We start from the raw sequence: 18,398 nt of genomic DNA, 5'->3' as shown, positions 1-18,398 counted from the left end.
CCTTTGGTGGACCTAAAGAGAGGACGGATGAAAAACAGATCATCATTACTCCTAAAACAACACAATTAGCACTAAACAGGCAGGTTCTGGTAAACTCATGCAGATTTGTTAGGCAATTTTATCTGTGAAGATTTATAGACCTGTCAGTATCCTCACACACATTTTCGTTTCTCCAAAGCTATAGTTAGTGATACGTAGTTGGCTTTTGACTGCTGGTTCTAGACTTGTGTGTTGGATTAAATGGTGTGTGTAAGTTGTTTTTTATAGTGCCTCAGGGGGAGATATTTCACACCCTATTTAACTGTTCATTACAGCTGGTCACTACGCAGGGGAAGTATTCTGTGTTTGGACAATTATGCAGTGAAATGTTCACGACAGAGAGCATTAATCTACAGCACATAAAGCAGAACAAAGACAGTTCCTGAAACGAATGATTACTGGACAAATGAGCTTAAACATTTACACTGTTCAGCTTCATACATTTTTGCCCTATTATAGACATGTATTCTTTGAACGTAAAACACAGTTTTACAAGAGTTTGGTCATTGAATTTTGTGTGCAGTAACTGTGGTCCGGAGCTATTCTTGGTGAGCTCATTGTTCAAATGCCTCTTACCTCACTGCTAGAGACTCTTAAGGTGGCTTTCGTTTTGTGTGCTATAGAGTCTGTTTTCCTTCTTGTCATTCAGTTGCATTAGATAACGCGAGTTATCTGAATACTCAGAGAACGGAAACCTCAAAGGATTCTCACAGCATTTAAGCAATGTTGAACACTTTCACGGTTGCACAGCGTCTCTTATCTAGTATGCTGTTTTGTCACAACATTATATTTTTCTTTTATAACTTATTTTGGTGAGGATATTTTATATATGTGTATAAAGTATATGGTATTCATTCAAGATATGCAATATTGGTTAACGGCCAATATTACATTAAATATTTATATTATATTTAAAGGTAGAGGTTAATATTGAATATGGCCATTATCTATCTCTCACTCAAAGTTATTCTTTAAAGCACTAACAATTTATTAACACTTTTATCTATTTTTAATACTTTACATCATAATTCTGACATGCATTTAAAATAATTGTTTTTATTTTTTCGTATTTATTTAAATTTTATAGTCTTCTTTATGATTGTATTTAGACAATGTACAGTCACAAAACATTTGGACTTTCACAGGTCAGCATTATTCTATATACACTCTTTTATTTGCTTCCAGCATTTATATGTGCAATATGTAACCTACAAAAAAGCTTTGTTTGCATTCCTTTAGCTGCCATGGTCATAGAGGACAGTCTTGTCTGGTACAGTAGAGAATGTTTGATCATTTGTGGTTGGTTACATTGAGGATTATGGGCGGCCAGTCGCATTTTAGAGAGGCTGCATACTCCATATCCATTCATAATCATATCTGTTCACCCCTACGTCCGGTTTACACAGGCTTATCTCCTTCAAGTGATTCTGGCTGATTGCATTGAGAAAAAGAAGAAAGAAATGAATAAGCAGACTAGGTGCAACAAGGAGCCATGTTAAATTTGTATGACAGAATAAATGCCATGTTTGCCTCTTTTACCTTGCATACACACACACAAAGCGTGGTCTGAGACTGCGAGTGTGTACTCACCACTCAATACTACAAATATACCATAAAGACACAGTTAATAGTGACATTCTTTGGCTAGGATATGGTCATGTGACCTGTGCCCCAGTGACTCCTGTGCCACCTCTCTGACTCAGCCATACCTGTCTGACACTGAATGAACTCTCCTTCCTCCCTCACACACAGAAGAGCTGCTTCAGTCTGTGTGCTATTCAGTTGCACAATTCTAATTGTTTAGAAAGGGAGAGGAACTTCCTCTATACACAGACTACCCACAGTATACTGCATTACTCAATCCTATTGAGCCACTGAATGAAGCAGCAATGATGTTGTGCCACTAATGCATTAACCACCCATTAACACATGAGCTTCCTTGATCTTATTTGAAAGTTTGGCATTTAGTAGCTAACATATTGGTGGGATGTTGATTTATCAAGCAGTTTTTCAGTTTTTAGTGGAATGAGTGAGTGGGCTTGGAAAGATCTCAGATATTCTCTTGACTTGCACTTTGCTGCAATTGCATTTATAGTCGCCATTGATGGGCTGTTCGCGACATGGCTTTGCAAAACCAGTTTTCCTCTTATAAGTGCACAGATTTGATGTTTTCTGGGATCATTTTTGACCCAGATGTCTGATGGTGACAGGTGAGGTTACTTTACCACCTCCCTTTAAAGTCAACAATAAAATCTCTGACGACTTATAATTTAAACCTGGAAATAAACAGAAAGTCTCGTGATTTTTACATAAAATAAATACATATTTAATATTCAGTCAGTTTGTAAACTGATCATGGTGTTCTTGCTTCCATTGGGTCATTATCAAGTCATGCTGGATAACATGATCATGAGATTTTGCGCACAAAAAAAGAGAGAGAGAGACCGTTCAAAAGTTTGGGGTCAGTGAGACTTTTAATGTTTCTGAGAGAAGTCCCTTATGCGCACCGAGACTGCTTTTATTTGATCAAAAATACAGTAAAAACTGTCGTTTTTTAAAACATATTTACAATTTAAAATAACTTTCGTCTAGTTTAATATTTCTTAAAATGTCATTTATTCCTGTGATGTCAAAGCTGAATTTTTCAGCATAATTACGCCAGTCTTCAGTGTCACATGATCCTTCAGAAGTCATATGATGATTTGCTGCTCAAGAAAAAATCATTATTATTATTATCAATGTTGCAAACAGCTTTGCTTTTTAGTTGAAACCATAATACTTGAATGGAAAGCTAAAAAGATCAGCATTTATTTGAAACATAAATAATTTATAACATTATAAATGTCACTCGCTTTTGATCAATTTAATGCATCTTGCTTAATAAAAAGGTTTAATTTCTTCAGAAAATTTAACGATTGCACCAAATTTGGAAGCACTTTCTAATGAATAATATATAAATAAATATTAATAATTAAAAAATGAATTTAATTAGAAAAGAATGCAAAATATTCTGGACAAGATTTTGAAGCCCATATATACTTAAGGACCACCCCTGGATTCCCAATAGCCAAGGGAGGTGTTATTTTCAACACATTATTGGGAAGCCAATAATCTTATAGTCTCTGTGTGTGATGATTATGTTCACATTCACTGCCTGCTTGTGTATTGGGCTTTTTAATGAGAATCAGTCCTTCAATCCACATGATTTTGATGGAACATACAAGTGATAGTTTACATATGTTGAAGTTCATGTTGTATTTGTTTTGTGTCTACTGATACAGAGGATGTTCAACTCCGAAATGTATATATAGATGTTCTTCATGTGTTTGTGTTTGTATGTGTGTTCTCACTGGTAGTCCCCGGCCCTGCATAGGCCAGTTGAATCCCATGCTGTGCCTCAGCGCTGCAGTAGAGATAGGGAAGGAGGGTGTGAACTGAGACACACAGATAGAGGCATGGCAGACAGGCAGACAGGAGCCAGTCTCTCTGCTCACACAGATTAGCATGACTCCAGCTCCACATTCCCCAAACCACACACCAACAGCGCCAATGCACCCGCCATCAGTCAATCACAGTTCCCAAATCAGAACGTTCAATTTCATCATGGCTGCTTGATCTAATCACAATGTGCAAAATAAACATCACACTGTATTCGACACACAAGCGTCAAACTGAAATCAGTGTAATCTTACAATCTCGAACAAGTCATGACATTACTTCAGAACCTCATAATATCGGTGCTAAAAACACATTATCACACACAAAGTCAAAACAGTCACACACTATATCATAAACTTTGATTAGTGGCTGCAGGGTCTTATAGCTGTGATCTGAACCGTTCCTCAAAACTGACCTGATCAAGGACAATATTTCATTTAATCTATTTATTGTTTGATAAATAAATATGAATTACTGAAACAATAAAACAAAAAGGCTTCATTCACGTCATACAAATTTGATTATACGTAACACAAATGTCAAGAAAATAAAGGAAAGATAGGCCTGAAATAATATACAAAATAATCTTGTCTAATATAATGCTTTTTAAAGTTAAAATTCATTTTAATGTTATATATTATTTACACACACATACACACACACACACACACACACACACATATATATGTATATATATAGGCTATATCATTAATCTTATGGCCTATAATTTGTGTGATGGTTTAGCTGGAATTAGAGGTATTTAAAAACAATATGTAGGTAAGTGCCATCAGACACGTGTGCCATAGTAAAAGGCTTACTTTAGTGTGTTTTTTAGTATTTGTACTTCAGTTCACAATCTGTCATAAATTTACATACAATTACGATTTTTTTTTTTTTTTTTACAGTGAGATGGGGAAATAGATTCTTGTGCAAACACAATGTAAAGTCCCAGTGCTGGTCAAATTAGTCGAGAAGCACCATATATAGACAGTAAATACCTCTTAGCATTCTTGAGTTATCGCAGAATGCTTCTAAATTTGAAGACTCAAATTCCGTTTACCTTTAAGGAATGCACGGCTGCGTCAAAGTAGGCTATAGGCTACACTGTAAAAAATTCGAGGCACTAAAACTGAAAACGTACGTCTGATTGCTGCGTTAAATTAAAATCAAACGAGGGGCTGCAGTGATTAGTAGCTTCATTCAACCACTTTAAATTCAGTTGTTGATGAGAAAAAATCAAATTGAAACTTAAAAACGAGATAAAGACACAACAAATAGTTTGAAACTATTATGATCTCCGGAAGAAGAATAGCCTATTTAGTTTTCTTTAAAATCATGCAGGGCACGTGGGCACTTTCCCCTAATTGCTTCCCTACTCTGACGTATAGGCTATGTAGGCTTAAACCGATATAATAGAAAGATTGATGGTGTTGATCGTTACAATCACTCTTGAGGCTTGTCTAATTATTAAGGTAAGACTAGCACATCAGCTGTGTGTCTCCTGTGCGCAGTCGTTAAGACGCATTGAGCATTAATAAAACCCTGCTGATCACTTCATGATTTGGAATAGGTTCATCGTGAGTGTTTCAGCGGCTACTAAACGCTGGGGGTTAAGGCTTGGTTTAATGCCGGTCTCTCACGAGGGCTGATACCGCGCGCTTATGAATGAGGTGCGTCGTGAGGCCCTCTCTGCGCGAGCCTCATTAGCTGTCCATCAAACAGTTCCACGCCAGCGCGCGCTTCCCCCCGGTCAGTCTCTGGTTATGTAAATAATCCTGACCAAAATTACCATGGTAACTTTTAAACCGATATAATAGTCGCCACAATATTGTAATAATTCAACTTTAAATGTAGCCTAATAAAAACTATAATACAAAAATTATGTTCTTTTGTTGGGAAAATACTAACTACGGATAGTAAGATATTTGTACAGGAACACATTAAAAAAAAGTTGCTGCCTTCAATTTCTAAGTACAATCAACTTGGATGTTTAAGTAATTTCAACTTAAATTACATTTAACTGACTTTAAAAAAATAGCTGAATCTTGTATAACTTATAAGAAAGTTGCTTAAATTATTTTAATGAGCTAAAGTAGGCTATATATAGGCTAAGCATAACTTATAACTTATAAGTTATCTTTTTTTTCGTAGACTACCATGCAGGACATTGCTAATCACATTTGATTAGTATTTGTTCTTTGAAATTATACTTTAATTTTCCCCGAATTGTTCAATTGTTTCCCATAATTTCTTATGATTATTCAATTCGTATTTTGATGTACATTTCGTAGCTCCCTGTGCTGCCCTCATTGCCATAATAATAATAATAATAATAATAATAATAATAATAATAATAATAATATCGGGATAGTAGCCTAGCATGTTAATAATTAAATGTTATGACAGAAAAGAAAAGTCAGGGGATCAAAAGTGTAATTAGTTGTAAGATTTTTACCTCATAAAAGTCAGCCTATTCGATGTCGCAAACAGGTCATAATGTAATTCTTTTGATTCAGAAACTAACGATTTTCATTTTTTATTCATAGGCTACCAACTGAAGTCTGATCAAGGCCATGGACGGATCTTATTCTAGGACATGTTTCTTTTCCTTTTAACATACACTGAGTTTAAGAAGGACCTCTAACTGAATGTATGAAATGCTCAATCAATTAGGATAGTAGTCCTTCGTCAATTAATAAAAGTAATTGGTCTGTGGTGGAATCATAACTCAAGTTTCCCATCCTCATCCATTCGTCACAGTCCTCCAGTGTCTGACGTCATTCAGGATCACATCTGTCAGACAATCTTACTTTATCTCAGAATAATCAATCGAATTATTACTTACAAACACGTTTGCATATTGAGACAATTATTTATTGTGTTTAGCTAATGGCCTACAGGTTTATCTATTTTTAATCCACGTCTTAAACATTTTGATAAACATTTTTATCATAACTTTATGTCTTTAATGAATTCCAGAATATAAAATACAACGCAGGCCTATTTTATTTTACAAATTTTAAGAGTCGTCGTTTGTTACGTGTAATTACACGTTAATGGCACTTAATTTGCTGTTTTCTCGTGTATTTCCATTTATATTCGCATATGCCTCATATTAAAATATAGGCATGCATAGGCTATGCAATAGGCTATGTCAGAAGCAACCCGTTCTGTAACAAGACATGTTCATCTTTATAGCCACATAAATATTTCACATTGCCTGCATGACATTTGACAACACTAGAGATTTCAATAACACAGACGCACACACACACACACACACACAAACACACTAAAACACTTGGCATAGCGCGTGGCCGTTCACGCAGAACAGAATTTACAGTTCTTCTCTGCATCATTAGGTGCTTTGGTTATCTGTCGGCTGCTGTGTGTGGCAGTCTGAGGATCTTTCACAATATTTCAATGGATGCCAGTTGAAAAATTGCTAGATTCCACACACACAAAAAATCAAACTCCGTCATTTTAAGAACAAAATAGGCTCAATTTAAACTCTATAATAAATACATTTTTAGTTATTTTTTATTTTAGGTTTGATGATGTGCCAAACTGTGCACACTTATTGACAAAACGAAACGGCTTCAATTGAAAATACACCGATTTACTCGTTTACTCGAATTGATTAAATGAAATGCCTGCGAGGTAAAGGAGGATTTATTTAACCCGTGTAGCCTTGCAAGTTCACCGGTGATCAAACAGTCGCTGGCACAGGGTGTGTGTGTGTATGTGTGTGTGCTCAACTGTCCCTCTCCACGAGCTTGTGGCGCGAGCAATGAGATCACAGGTCGCAACATCACTATTAATCTCATTATCAGCGGCCTGTTGAGGAGACTGATTGGCGACCACCTTTCTGAAATGTATGAGAATTTTTCAACAGTTGTTTACTTGAATGTATCACTAAATAGGCCTATCACAGAAGTAAAACCCCTATTTTAAATATTTTTAAGCCATTTTCATTGTGCAGAAGAGGAATTATTCCCCTTAAAAAAATCTAAAGCGTGCGTCAGGAATTTTGTATCACCTATTTTTTAAAGAATTTAGAATGTATTATTGATCTCTACATTAGCTCGTGTAATTATTGTTATTTACATCTTTAAAACTCTAATAGCTATTTTTATCCGAAAAAGGGAGGGGTGATAACTCAAACAATACCGCTAAGATAACAATATTTCCAACTGAGTATAATGAGTGTGATTATTGTTGTATCATCATACTAAGCTGTTGCTCGTATCTCTTATCTCTCTACAGCTTTTATAGAGAACACATCCAGATTTATCGGGTCATAAAATCGAGCTTTACGTTCTCGCACAGACAGCAAGGTTATTTTACTGGAACGTTTTTATTTTACAATAAAGTAAAAACAAAATCCCAAGCCATTACAGTAGCGCAACAAAAACACGTAGTCTATTAGCCCAGTGTAGGCTACCAAATACTATTATTTCAAACTTTTGAAAATAATTTAAATAAGTAAAATAGCCTACTGTTTAACACCACTCTGTGACTTTTCTATTGCGTACACACAGTTCTTGTTTGATTGTGTGCCTCTGTCAAAGCAATTTTCCAACTGTTTTAATGTCTCTTAAAAGTTAACTTTCATCGACTAAAAACAATCGTTTAAAATACAGTGGACTCAGCAAATATAGATCTTCAGGTAGGAGAACACCCCTCCTCCGTCTATCCCTCTCATTCTTCTCCTCCTCCATGGGTCCTACCTTTGGAGTGCGTCACGTGGTTCTACTCATACAAATAACTCGCAGTAAAGTAGAGAGCAAATCAGAGAACAGTTATATTAGGCATTATCTGCAGCAGCAGACGCTATACCTCCAGATACAGACAAGGCACGGTGACAAGTCGAAACGCAGAGGACAACTACACTTTTTTTTCGTGAATCGCATAGGCTACTCGTTGATGTTTGAATTTGGGCTAAAATCAAGACGGAAAGAAGAGAGTGGGAACTTCAACAGCGATATTCAATCAAGTCATTTGGAAAAGAGGGTTCCTGACTTTATCACTAGACGTCCTTATCTGGTGAGATAATATAACTAGAGCTCTTGGATGAAATTGTTTAAGCCCTTTGCTTACAGCTATCAACGTTTTTATGTAATCTGCGTTTTCAATGATAAAATATTGATGTCGGAGAGATTACAGTGCAGCTTGATTCGATCCCCGCAGATGATTTAATAGGTTCGGTATAGTGTTTTCCCAAGATATCTGAGACTGCTGCTGATAATTATTTATATCCCTATGTAAAGATATGAAAGTAATTAATGTCATTTTAGTCTATTAAATGCAAATAAGTAAAAGATAACCGAAAAATCATGACATGTATACGGGTTGTCCATCTTGACTGTATATATAAATATTTTTTGACTGTCTATAAATGTTCGCATTAAAACATCATTCAAATACACTCTTAAAAATAAAGGTTCCAAAAAGGTGTTTTCGCAACATTTCAGTGAACCATTTTAGAACATTTAATAATATAAAGAAACTTTGGATATTAAAAGTTCTTCATGGATCCATCAATACCAATAAACAACCTTTATTTTTAAGAGTGTATGTTTTGTGTGTGTGGAAAATGTAAGAATCCCTCGCTTTCGGTCTGTAGCCTAATTATAAATTCAATAGTATTATCATTAGATTTTTTTTATAGGCTATATATTATTTTTGCAAAATCTAATACTGAGAAAATTAATTGATTGGTTAATTTTTGTTTTTTCACCAGGAGTGAATTCCTTTTTTTTACCCTGAGGCCGCTGTTCAAGAAACCGTTGCATTGGAGATTTTGGACGTTATCGAGGCTTTTACTACCATCTGGGCGAATTTCAAGATTTCAAAAACTGAAAGGATAGCCTAGTCATTGGATACAATATGTATTCGAGCCTGGCTTTATCCTCCAACCCGTCCCCCTACGCACATGATTCCGGGAACTACATCCACCCGTCCGCGAGCTCACCTGTGTACGTTCCCACCACCCGTGTACCTGCCATGCTCCAGACCTTGCCCTACCTACAGACTTGCGAGTCCACACACCAGGCCCATGGGCTCGGCAGTCACCACGCCTGGCCACAGACTGGCACGGAGAATTCCTCTTTTAACCCGGGCAGTCCTCATCCTCCGCCAGGTTTCTCTTATTCGCATAGCCCTCCGGTGAGCAGCAGCACCGGCAGGGATGCCGCGTACCAGAATTCGCTTATGTTGAGTAACAGCGGCCGGGCAGATCAGTATGGAAGTGCTCTGGTGCGCTCCGTCGGGGGTTCCTACTCCAGCCCGTACGCGGCCTACATGAGCCCGGAGATGGCCACCTCATGGACGCCAGGGCCCTTCGATGGCGGCATGATCGGTCTTCAGGGACGCCAGGGAAGTCTACCGGGAAGGAGGTCCAGTTTAGGTAAAATGATTTGCCTCAACAATTTCGTTTTCTCATTGATGAGACATATGTAGGCTACACTAAAATAACAACACCTTCACGATAATTTTGTCTGCGCTATTTAACGCTTTATTTAAGATTTATTGTCGCCTTTGATTCTGTTCCGCTATCCTTTTGCACAAGTGCATGTTAAAGTGAGATCTACTGTATTACATTTGGGTCGTTAGTTTGGCAATAGTTTAAAATCCATCTTTCAAGTCAGCAGGCAAAAATGGTTGGAATGGAGGGGGTTTCGTTTGATGCTGTGATCTCACAATTTATTGTGGCGGTGTTGAGGGTTATTTATTGCTGTCTTGGTGTTTATGTTAGACCCTTCGTTGTTAGAAGGCATAGTTTGGGTTCGGCTACACAGGCACATTGCAAATGCTAATCAAAACAAATCTTGATCTTATTCCACTAATACACATCCTTTAATGGGCAATGCAATCACTTTAATTTAAATGATAATTTAATTCCCTGCTATTGTCTGTCCACATGTGGATTGATGAAAGGGTCCCGTGCGCACCTCATAATTGTGAGAACTATACAAGCTACTGTCACCTTGATCAAACTTTTCTAAACAGACCATTACAGTCAGATACACATTTAGTGGCCGTTTCCTTTGAAGCTCAGAGCTTTAGGCGGACACTTTTTCTTTGATAGTCCATAAAATGTCACATTTCGTTCTTCAACTGTGGACGATTTATTCGGGCGTAGATAAGGGCTCGGGCGTTTGATATTGAGCAGTTGCGTATTCTGACGTTTCGTTACACAAATGTTTAATAAACCTGTAGCCTAAATCTATAATACAGCAATCCATCAGAGAGATGAACAACAACAACAACAAAAAACAGAATATTATTACAGAGATTATTAATGGCCACGTCTTATTTGAAATAAATTGTTGGAGGGCGTCACGTGTCAGATCTTGATTGATTGGTTGGTGACCCCAGGATCTTTAACACTGATAAGAGCCCCATTGACATTCCGTTCGCTTGAGGCCCTCGTGCCTAGTCAGCGGCCCTAATAGACACTCCAGTGACCCTGGATATAGCCTACTCGTATTAATCCATTCTTCATTCCGTCTAGAGTTTTGTCACATTCCATACCGTTGATGCTCAAGAAAACACCAGGCCTCACCTAAGGGTCTATTTGCATCCATCCAAAGTGCTGTATTCTTCCAGGGCGTTACCAATAAAAACTGTATTATGTAGCAAGCCTTTTCTTGACACATCATTAAAATTCCAATCATTTTATTTTTATTTTATTTTTAATTTAGGACTATTTTACTTTATTATTTCATTTCGTTATTTTCCTTGCTCAATCAGCAAACATAAACATTTTTAATGTGAAAATAATAACTTGTATTTGAATATTATTCATCTTTATATTTATATTTTAGTGGAAGTATTGTTGAGGTAATGCGTCAAATCCTATAGTAAAATACAGTTACAGTGAGCCCTGATACTTTTGGAAAGGCTTCAACATATTTTAAAATGTTTGAATAATAGCCTAGTCATCGCTTCAAAATTTAAACTGATTTCTGATCCCAGCTTAAATTACACTTTTTGAGATTCACCTGAAACATTAAGACTTTCGAGTTTTATTCATTTAAGGTTATTCGTATTGGCCTTATAGAAATTAGGCATGACAACACAGACATTACAGAAATTACAGACATTACAGAAATGACAACATTGAAAACACCTCATTACATTGATCGTTCCCTTCATATAAACTTTAACGATTAGCCTTTCCTCTCGCGCGTTATTTTATGATTTTAACGAACATTGTCCTCTCATAAATCACTTTGAACCTAGAAGAAACCCTTGGGAAATGAATTGAAAACGAACTGGTTGTCCTTTCAGACATGCTGGACGACCTGCCGTGTGAAGGGCGCGAGTGTGTGAACTGTGGCTCCATCTCGACGCCGCTGTGGAGGAGAGACGGGACCGGACATTACCTGTGCAACGCCTGCGGACTTTACCACAAGATGAACGGCATCAACCGACCTCTAATCAAACCGCAGAAACGCTTGGTACATAAAGACGTCAATTGTTTTTAAAGGCCTTTTTTTTAAACCAACACTTTAAATGAACACATGCAGATGTTACCTGGCTTAAAACGTTTTTTTCTACCTGACCTATGGACCCTTAAAAATGACTTTCTTTGGTTTGGCCTAAAATAATCAGATTGATTCAGTCATGTTTTTACTTGAATTAAAGCAGTCCTTTTCGATTTTAGGTAACACTTTATTTTACAGTGTCCTTGTTAGGCTATATGTTACATGTAACTTCCATAGTAATAACAGTAAATTATGCATAATTACATGCAACTTACCCTTAACCAAACTCTAATCCTACCCTGACCCTATAGTAAGTACATTCTGTTAATTTATATTACTCAGTACTTAAATATCTATTTAATAAATATCTATAAAAACGTGTTACCAGATTGTTTTTATTGTGAATAGGCTATAGTATAAAATATACTGGTGTTCCCAGACAATATCTAAAAAAAAATTGCAGGTTTTCTGTAGTTGATACTTTTACAAATTAGTCTCACAAAATGAAATAATTATATTTCTAATATATAGGAGAGGTAGTGGGTTGAATTCAGGGTCAGGACTGGGTAGGCCAATTGAGCAAAGCCTTCACTGCTGTCCTTTTTCCCAGGAACCTCTCTCTCTCTCTTTCTCACTCATTCTCTTTTTATACTCTCTCACACACAATTCTCTCACTCGTCTCTACCTCTCTGTTTTCATTTTTGCTTTCATGACCTTGTCCTTGGGTCGGACTGTTTTTAGCCCAAGCAGCGCAAAACTCAAAACAACACCAAACTTTATGGAGCTTTGAACAGTTTCATTCTTACTCTAGAAGAATATTAATGTGTGCCAATACAATCCTCATTTAAATTCATAAAGAGATGCTTGGAAGACCTGGGCACCGAGTTCTCGTCCATTTCCTCTACTTTTTTAAATAAAATTTGCTTAGAATTGCTTAACTTATTTTGATGAGGTAAAGCAATGCAAAAACATATGTTGTCATAACTTATTGATCATATAATTCTGTTACACTAAACTTAGCTACTGCATTATATTTTTAACAGCAAAATAGTTTTATTACAACATATACCACCAAAGTAACATAAGCAAGAACATGGGGTGAGGGGGTTCTTTTCTCTTTTTTCTCTCCCAGCTCTTTTCTAGAATTCTCAAAATTCTCTCTTCAACTCCGTAAGGTTCTTTCAGTGTCCGCCAAATTAAGCACCTTCTCAACTATTTTTCTCTGCAGCAAAGCACGTCACGACGAGCAGGTCTGTGTTGCACTAACTGCCACACCAGTACAACCACACTGTGGAGGAGAAATGCAGAGGGAGAGCCCGTCTGCAACGCCTGCGGACTGTACATGAAGCTCCACGGGGTGAGTGTGGGATTCAGTCTGCTGTTTCTAACCACAGCTCCATTTGGGAGGGTGCGTGTGCATGTTCACTTGTGTGTGTGCAAACCTGAAGTCCACGTGATGCAGAGGTCATAGGTGTGTTTTATCGGAAGAGAATGAGAATGAAGAGAGGAAGGGGAGTCGCTGAAATAATCTTTGTTCTGTAACTTTGTAATTCCCACGGTAAACAAAATGACTCCCACAAGAAAAAAAATTATATATATATATCTATATGTATCTCTCTCTCTCTCTCTCTCTCTCTCTCTCTCTCTCTTTCTCTCTCTCTCTCTCTCTCTCTCTCTATATATATATATATATATATATATATATATATATGTAAATCTTGTGGGAGTCATTTTGTTCACCATGGGAATTACAAAGTTACAGAACAAAGATTATTTAAGCGACTCCCCTTCCTCTCTTCATTCTCATTCTCTCTCTCTCTCTCTCTCTCTCTCTCTATATATATATATATATTAAATCTAGTTACAATTTATCTAGCTACATTTTTTAAACAACAAAATCCATATTCCCGAGTCCCGACTGAGTTCAATCACCATTATAATAGTCTTCATACACTCTTGATACTTTTATGCAGCGATGCCTTTGGTTTCCCAAAAAACCTTATAGTGATCAGTTCTTAAAATAACCTTTTTTTTCTTAGATTGAGGAACAAAATTGAACCAAAATTTAATTGAAAAGGTGTTAAAGGTTCTTCATGGAACCTTTGATGCCATTTATGAACCTTTATTTTTAAAGAGTGACTGAACCACCAACTAATTTCAAAACTCTTTGCAACTCTTGAATGGTTAATGAATAATCAGTCGTTAAATTAGATTCTTTTTTTTTTCTTTACTCTTGTTTTAGGTACCAAGGCCGTTAGCAATGAAGAAAGAAAGCATTCAGACAAGGAAACGCAAACCAAAGATGCCCAAAACCAAAGCATCCTCAGGTAAGAGTTGAGAAAAACATTTTAAAAAGAGACATTTTTGAAAAAGATTTTTAGACAAAAGCAGACATGAGTGATTTGGATGGAAGTGTGGGAGTGAGTGAGTCAGAGAATGTGTGGAGAGAAATATGGGGTGAGCGAGAGAGTAAAGGGAGGGGAAAGGGAGTGAAAGAGAGAAAGAGAGCAGTAACAGCACTTTTTTCTGTTATCAATGGACATGTGGTGCGTATGTGGCACCAGCACAAACACGAATGGATGTTTGACTCCATTAATTGTCATTTGCAATAACCACCATGTCGAGTTTGCTGATTTTTTATTGTGTCTGTCATTCACAATTTGTTCTATTTGTCTTCAGGGTCAACAGCGTCTGGCGCTACGTCTCCCACTTCATTGCCTGTGTCAGAGAACGCCTCTACAATAAAGAGCGAACCCAATATCGCAGCTTCTCCGTATGCGGGCCAAACTGTTGTGTCAATCATACAGGTATGTACTCACGTGATTGATAGGATTGTGTTTTTCCTTTGTAGATGTCACCGTCAATGAAAGCCAGTTATTAAATATGGGTTGGCTAAATGATTGATTCCAGAGTTTAAGTTCACTCTTAGAAATAAACATTCTTTAATGGCATCAATGGTTCCATAGAGTTATTTATAGTGGAAAATAGATTCTTCAGAGTATTAAAATGTTCTTCACATTAAGAAAAAATGGTTCTTTTAAGAACTGTTCAATGAAAGGTTCTTAATGGAACCTAAAATGGATCTTCTTTGAGTTTGTTGACATAAAAGTTGACGTAAACTGAATATTCTGTCATCGTTTACTAGCCCTCATGTCGTTCCAAACCTATATGACTTTCTTTCTTCTGTGGAACACAAAATAAGATATTTTGAAGAATGGTTAAGCTGTTCTGTCCATACAATGACAGTTTTTGACTTAAATGTGCCAACATTATTTTTAAAAATATCTTCTTTTTTGTTCCACAGAAGAAAGTAAGTCATGCAGGTTTAGAATGAGATAAAAAAAATCTGGCATCATTTACTATAGATAACCAATCTACTGCAAAGCGCGATTTGGCATTTGCCAACTAACAGTGTTTGTCTTTGTTCTTTTTAAGTCATCAACACAGTTGGACAGTGCTAGTTCAGCACATGTGGACATCAAATATGAAGACTACACATACACCCCAACATCAATCGCCCCACAGAATTCCTGGTGCGCGCTGTCCCAAGCGTGATCTGAGACCTACTACCTTCTCTAAACCTTTCCAATGCATTCTGGGAGAAAAGACTTTTAACAAGATCTACCTAATAGAACATTGACCTAAATGTGGACAGACGGAGCTTCGGAATGCAAGAGATCGACTGTAATCTGTGCTACTTTGCCGCGTCGATTTCTTGTGGCATATCTGTCTGAGACTGTGATGTCACGGCCGATTCATGCAATTCTACCAAAATACGGCGGAAGACAAGCAGCGACTCAGCGGCAGTTCTCAAGTTCCTTAAGCAATGATCGGGAGGACAAAAAAACATGCTTTTTATGGCTTCTGAACATGTTTCATGGCTTAGATGTTAATGATTAACTTTTAAGATACATTATTTATGTTGAGATAAGAATGGTGGAGGCACACAAGTCTCTCTCATAATTCCCCTTATCCTTCAGGGAATGCGTATTTATGGTCGCAATGACTTTAGATCACATACTTTGCCTGGATGAGGCTTTTAAAAGATTCCTTGTTGTTTTTGCTGATTCCAGACTCTGTTTAATGCTGTATTGTATTCCTCTGATGATCCGAAGTGCAATGACCCTCACTTTCCAGCAAAATTTTTGAAAAGGCACACATTTATTTTAATTGTTCGAAATATTGTGTTTTGTTTTGTCAGAATATGTTAACCTAAATTTATTTGCTGTATTTTGTTGATATATATTGGAATTATATCATTGTTTTATTGCATATAAAATTGCCAAACATTTGCTTTGTGTCTGCATGTGTTTGTAGAAATGTTATAATTCTCCTTTAAGATATAGTTCACCCAAAAATTAAAATTCCGTCATTTACTCGCCCTCATGTTGTTTAAAACCTGTATGAATGTATTTCTTCTCCTGAAAAGCACAAAAGAAGATATTTTAAAGAATATGGGTAACCAAACGGTTGATGGGCCTCATTGACTTCCATATTATGGAGAAAAAAAATACTATGGAAGTCAACGAGGCCCATCAACTGTTTGGTTACCCATATTCTTTAAAATCTCTTCTTTTGTGTTCAGCAGAAGAAATAAACTCATACATTTTTGGAACAACAGGAGGGTGAGTAAATGATGACATCATTTTTATTTTTGGGTGAAATATCCATTTAAATGTTGAGGGTTTAAAACAGTAATTAATGAAAATAACTATAGTTAACATAAAAATATTTTTTACATCAGTTTCATACTGTTTTTATAATAACAAGGGGCCATGGGGTGATTTCCATGGATTTATATTCATGGTTTCAGTGTGTGTCTGTGAACTTGAATCTGATCTACCAACACAATCGTATAGCAATATTTTAACTAACTATTTAATAACTATTTTATGTTTTCGTATGAATCGCATCATACGAAATCACGACCTCATAAAATACTTCCATTTCCTCATGTGATCGGGTTGGATAAACGCATTGTTTGACTTGATTATCTCAGGAATATTTGATGGTTTGTATTAATTTTTGTGCTTCATTCCCACAAAGAAAATGACTGAAAGTCCCATTCAACATGACTTGTTTTGTTTTCAAAGGTGGTTTGTTAATTTTTAAAACATTCTGATTTCATAATGCCAAGACGTAGGCCATAGCCATAGAAATTGTATATGAAGGCTTTGATGTTTATGACTTTATATAGTTCCTTTGTGTAACCCGTATCCTCTTAGGTGTTGCTGAGTGTTTGCCTGAATGACTCTCGGTGTCTGAGCGTACCTCTCTCCGCAGAGTGTTGGCGATCAAAGGTTGCGTTCCAGCTTGGCTTTATGGTGCTAAGGTTTTGGGTTGGGCTAGAACATGTTGGCTCTTGGCAGGCGCGTCAGCATGAAGCCCACCCGCTTTACAGCCTCATGGCGACAGAGAGGCACCGCCATCCATCTTTATTGCTATTGGTCAAATTAGCTGGCTTTATCTCGTGGTGTCTTAGTTTTGTTGCCCAGGTGATGAGGTGCAGGTTCAAGAAACTGTTGCATCAGGTTCACAACCTCAGCCTCATGAGTAATGCTTTGTAAGCAGTATTTCATTGACTGTTTTTATACGCCCATGCCATCATCATCATCACATCACACAACTCGGTGAATAATTGTCTCTTCTGAAATGAGGTGTGGTGAGCTTGGACAGAGCAAGCATGCTTTATACGGTTCAAGACTACAAAGTCACTTTGAATCATTGAAACGCATCCAGTTCTCCTCAAACGACCTTCATCAGAGGGGCAAGCCATAGGAAAAGAGCCTGTACTGACATTAAAGTGACAGGCTATTGTGTTTGTGATTAAATGTTTCAAATATTTCTGGAAATGATATGGAGATTCCATGATTTCCCATAGTTTCACATCTCCAAAGGTCGCGAACAGACCATGATGTTTTTCAGAAATGCTTGAGGCTAAGACAGTTTCAACCATTTTTTTTAAGATTAAGATGGATATCTAATTTTCCCCCTCTCAATATTTTCTCTTTCATTTGAGCGTTTCTGAGACAAAGACATTTTTTTCCCAGGGTCACCCTCCTTCATTCATTTTCTCTGCATTGCGCTCTCTATCCTGTGGTGAAAAAAAAAAACACAGGATATTGTAGAGCAGTTCTGACCATGAAGGAAGTTATGGAGGGGGGGACGATTCATCCTTCAGTGTGACAGTGGACTGAAGGATTGTTGCTTTGTGAATGCACAAGTGTGCGTGTCACAACGTGATGAATGGCTGACTGTGTCTGTAACCGCATCTGACATGCGGCAGAAATCACCAGAGTTTTGGCTTCTGGGAATTCTGGGATGGCTCCATGGGGACTAAACATGGTATATAAAACCCAGGCTTGATTTAAAATTTTAGACTACTAAATATCACGTTCTTAATCAGTATTGATTTGTTTTCCAAAAATA

The 18,398-nt window shown here is 37.0% G+C and overlaps 1 protein-coding gene across 1 annotated transcript; it reads left to right on the top strand.

Moving 5' to 3' along the window:
- Window positions 1–8,253: 8,253 nt before the first annotated feature.
- gata5 (GATA binding protein 5) lies at window positions 8,254–16,261 on the top strand. The gene is made up of 7 exons (XM_077214288.1): window positions 8,254–8,523; window positions 9,221–9,886; window positions 11,773–11,942; window positions 13,198–13,326; window positions 14,212–14,296; window positions 14,649–14,776; window positions 15,405–16,261. Exons 2-7 carry the CDS (start codon window positions 9,367–9,369, stop codon window positions 15,522–15,524), a joined length of 1,152 nt encoding a protein of 383 aa, XP_077070403.1. The 5' UTR covers window positions 8,254–8,523; window positions 9,221–9,366; the 3' UTR covers window positions 15,525–16,261.
- The last annotated feature ends 2,137 nt before the right edge of the window (window positions 16,262–18,398 follow it).

Source organism: Siphateles boraxobius, unplaced genomic scaffold (genome assembly GCF_051911475.1).
Source record: "Siphateles boraxobius isolate OS27281-9 unplaced genomic scaffold, OSU_SipBor_1 68, whole genome shotgun sequence".
In the NCBI taxonomy this organism is placed as follows: domain Eukaryota; kingdom Metazoa; phylum Chordata; class Actinopteri; order Cypriniformes; family Leuciscidae; genus Siphateles; species Siphateles boraxobius.
Note: the sequence above shows the minus strand (reverse complement) of the source record. Positions and strands in the feature narration are given on the sequence as shown.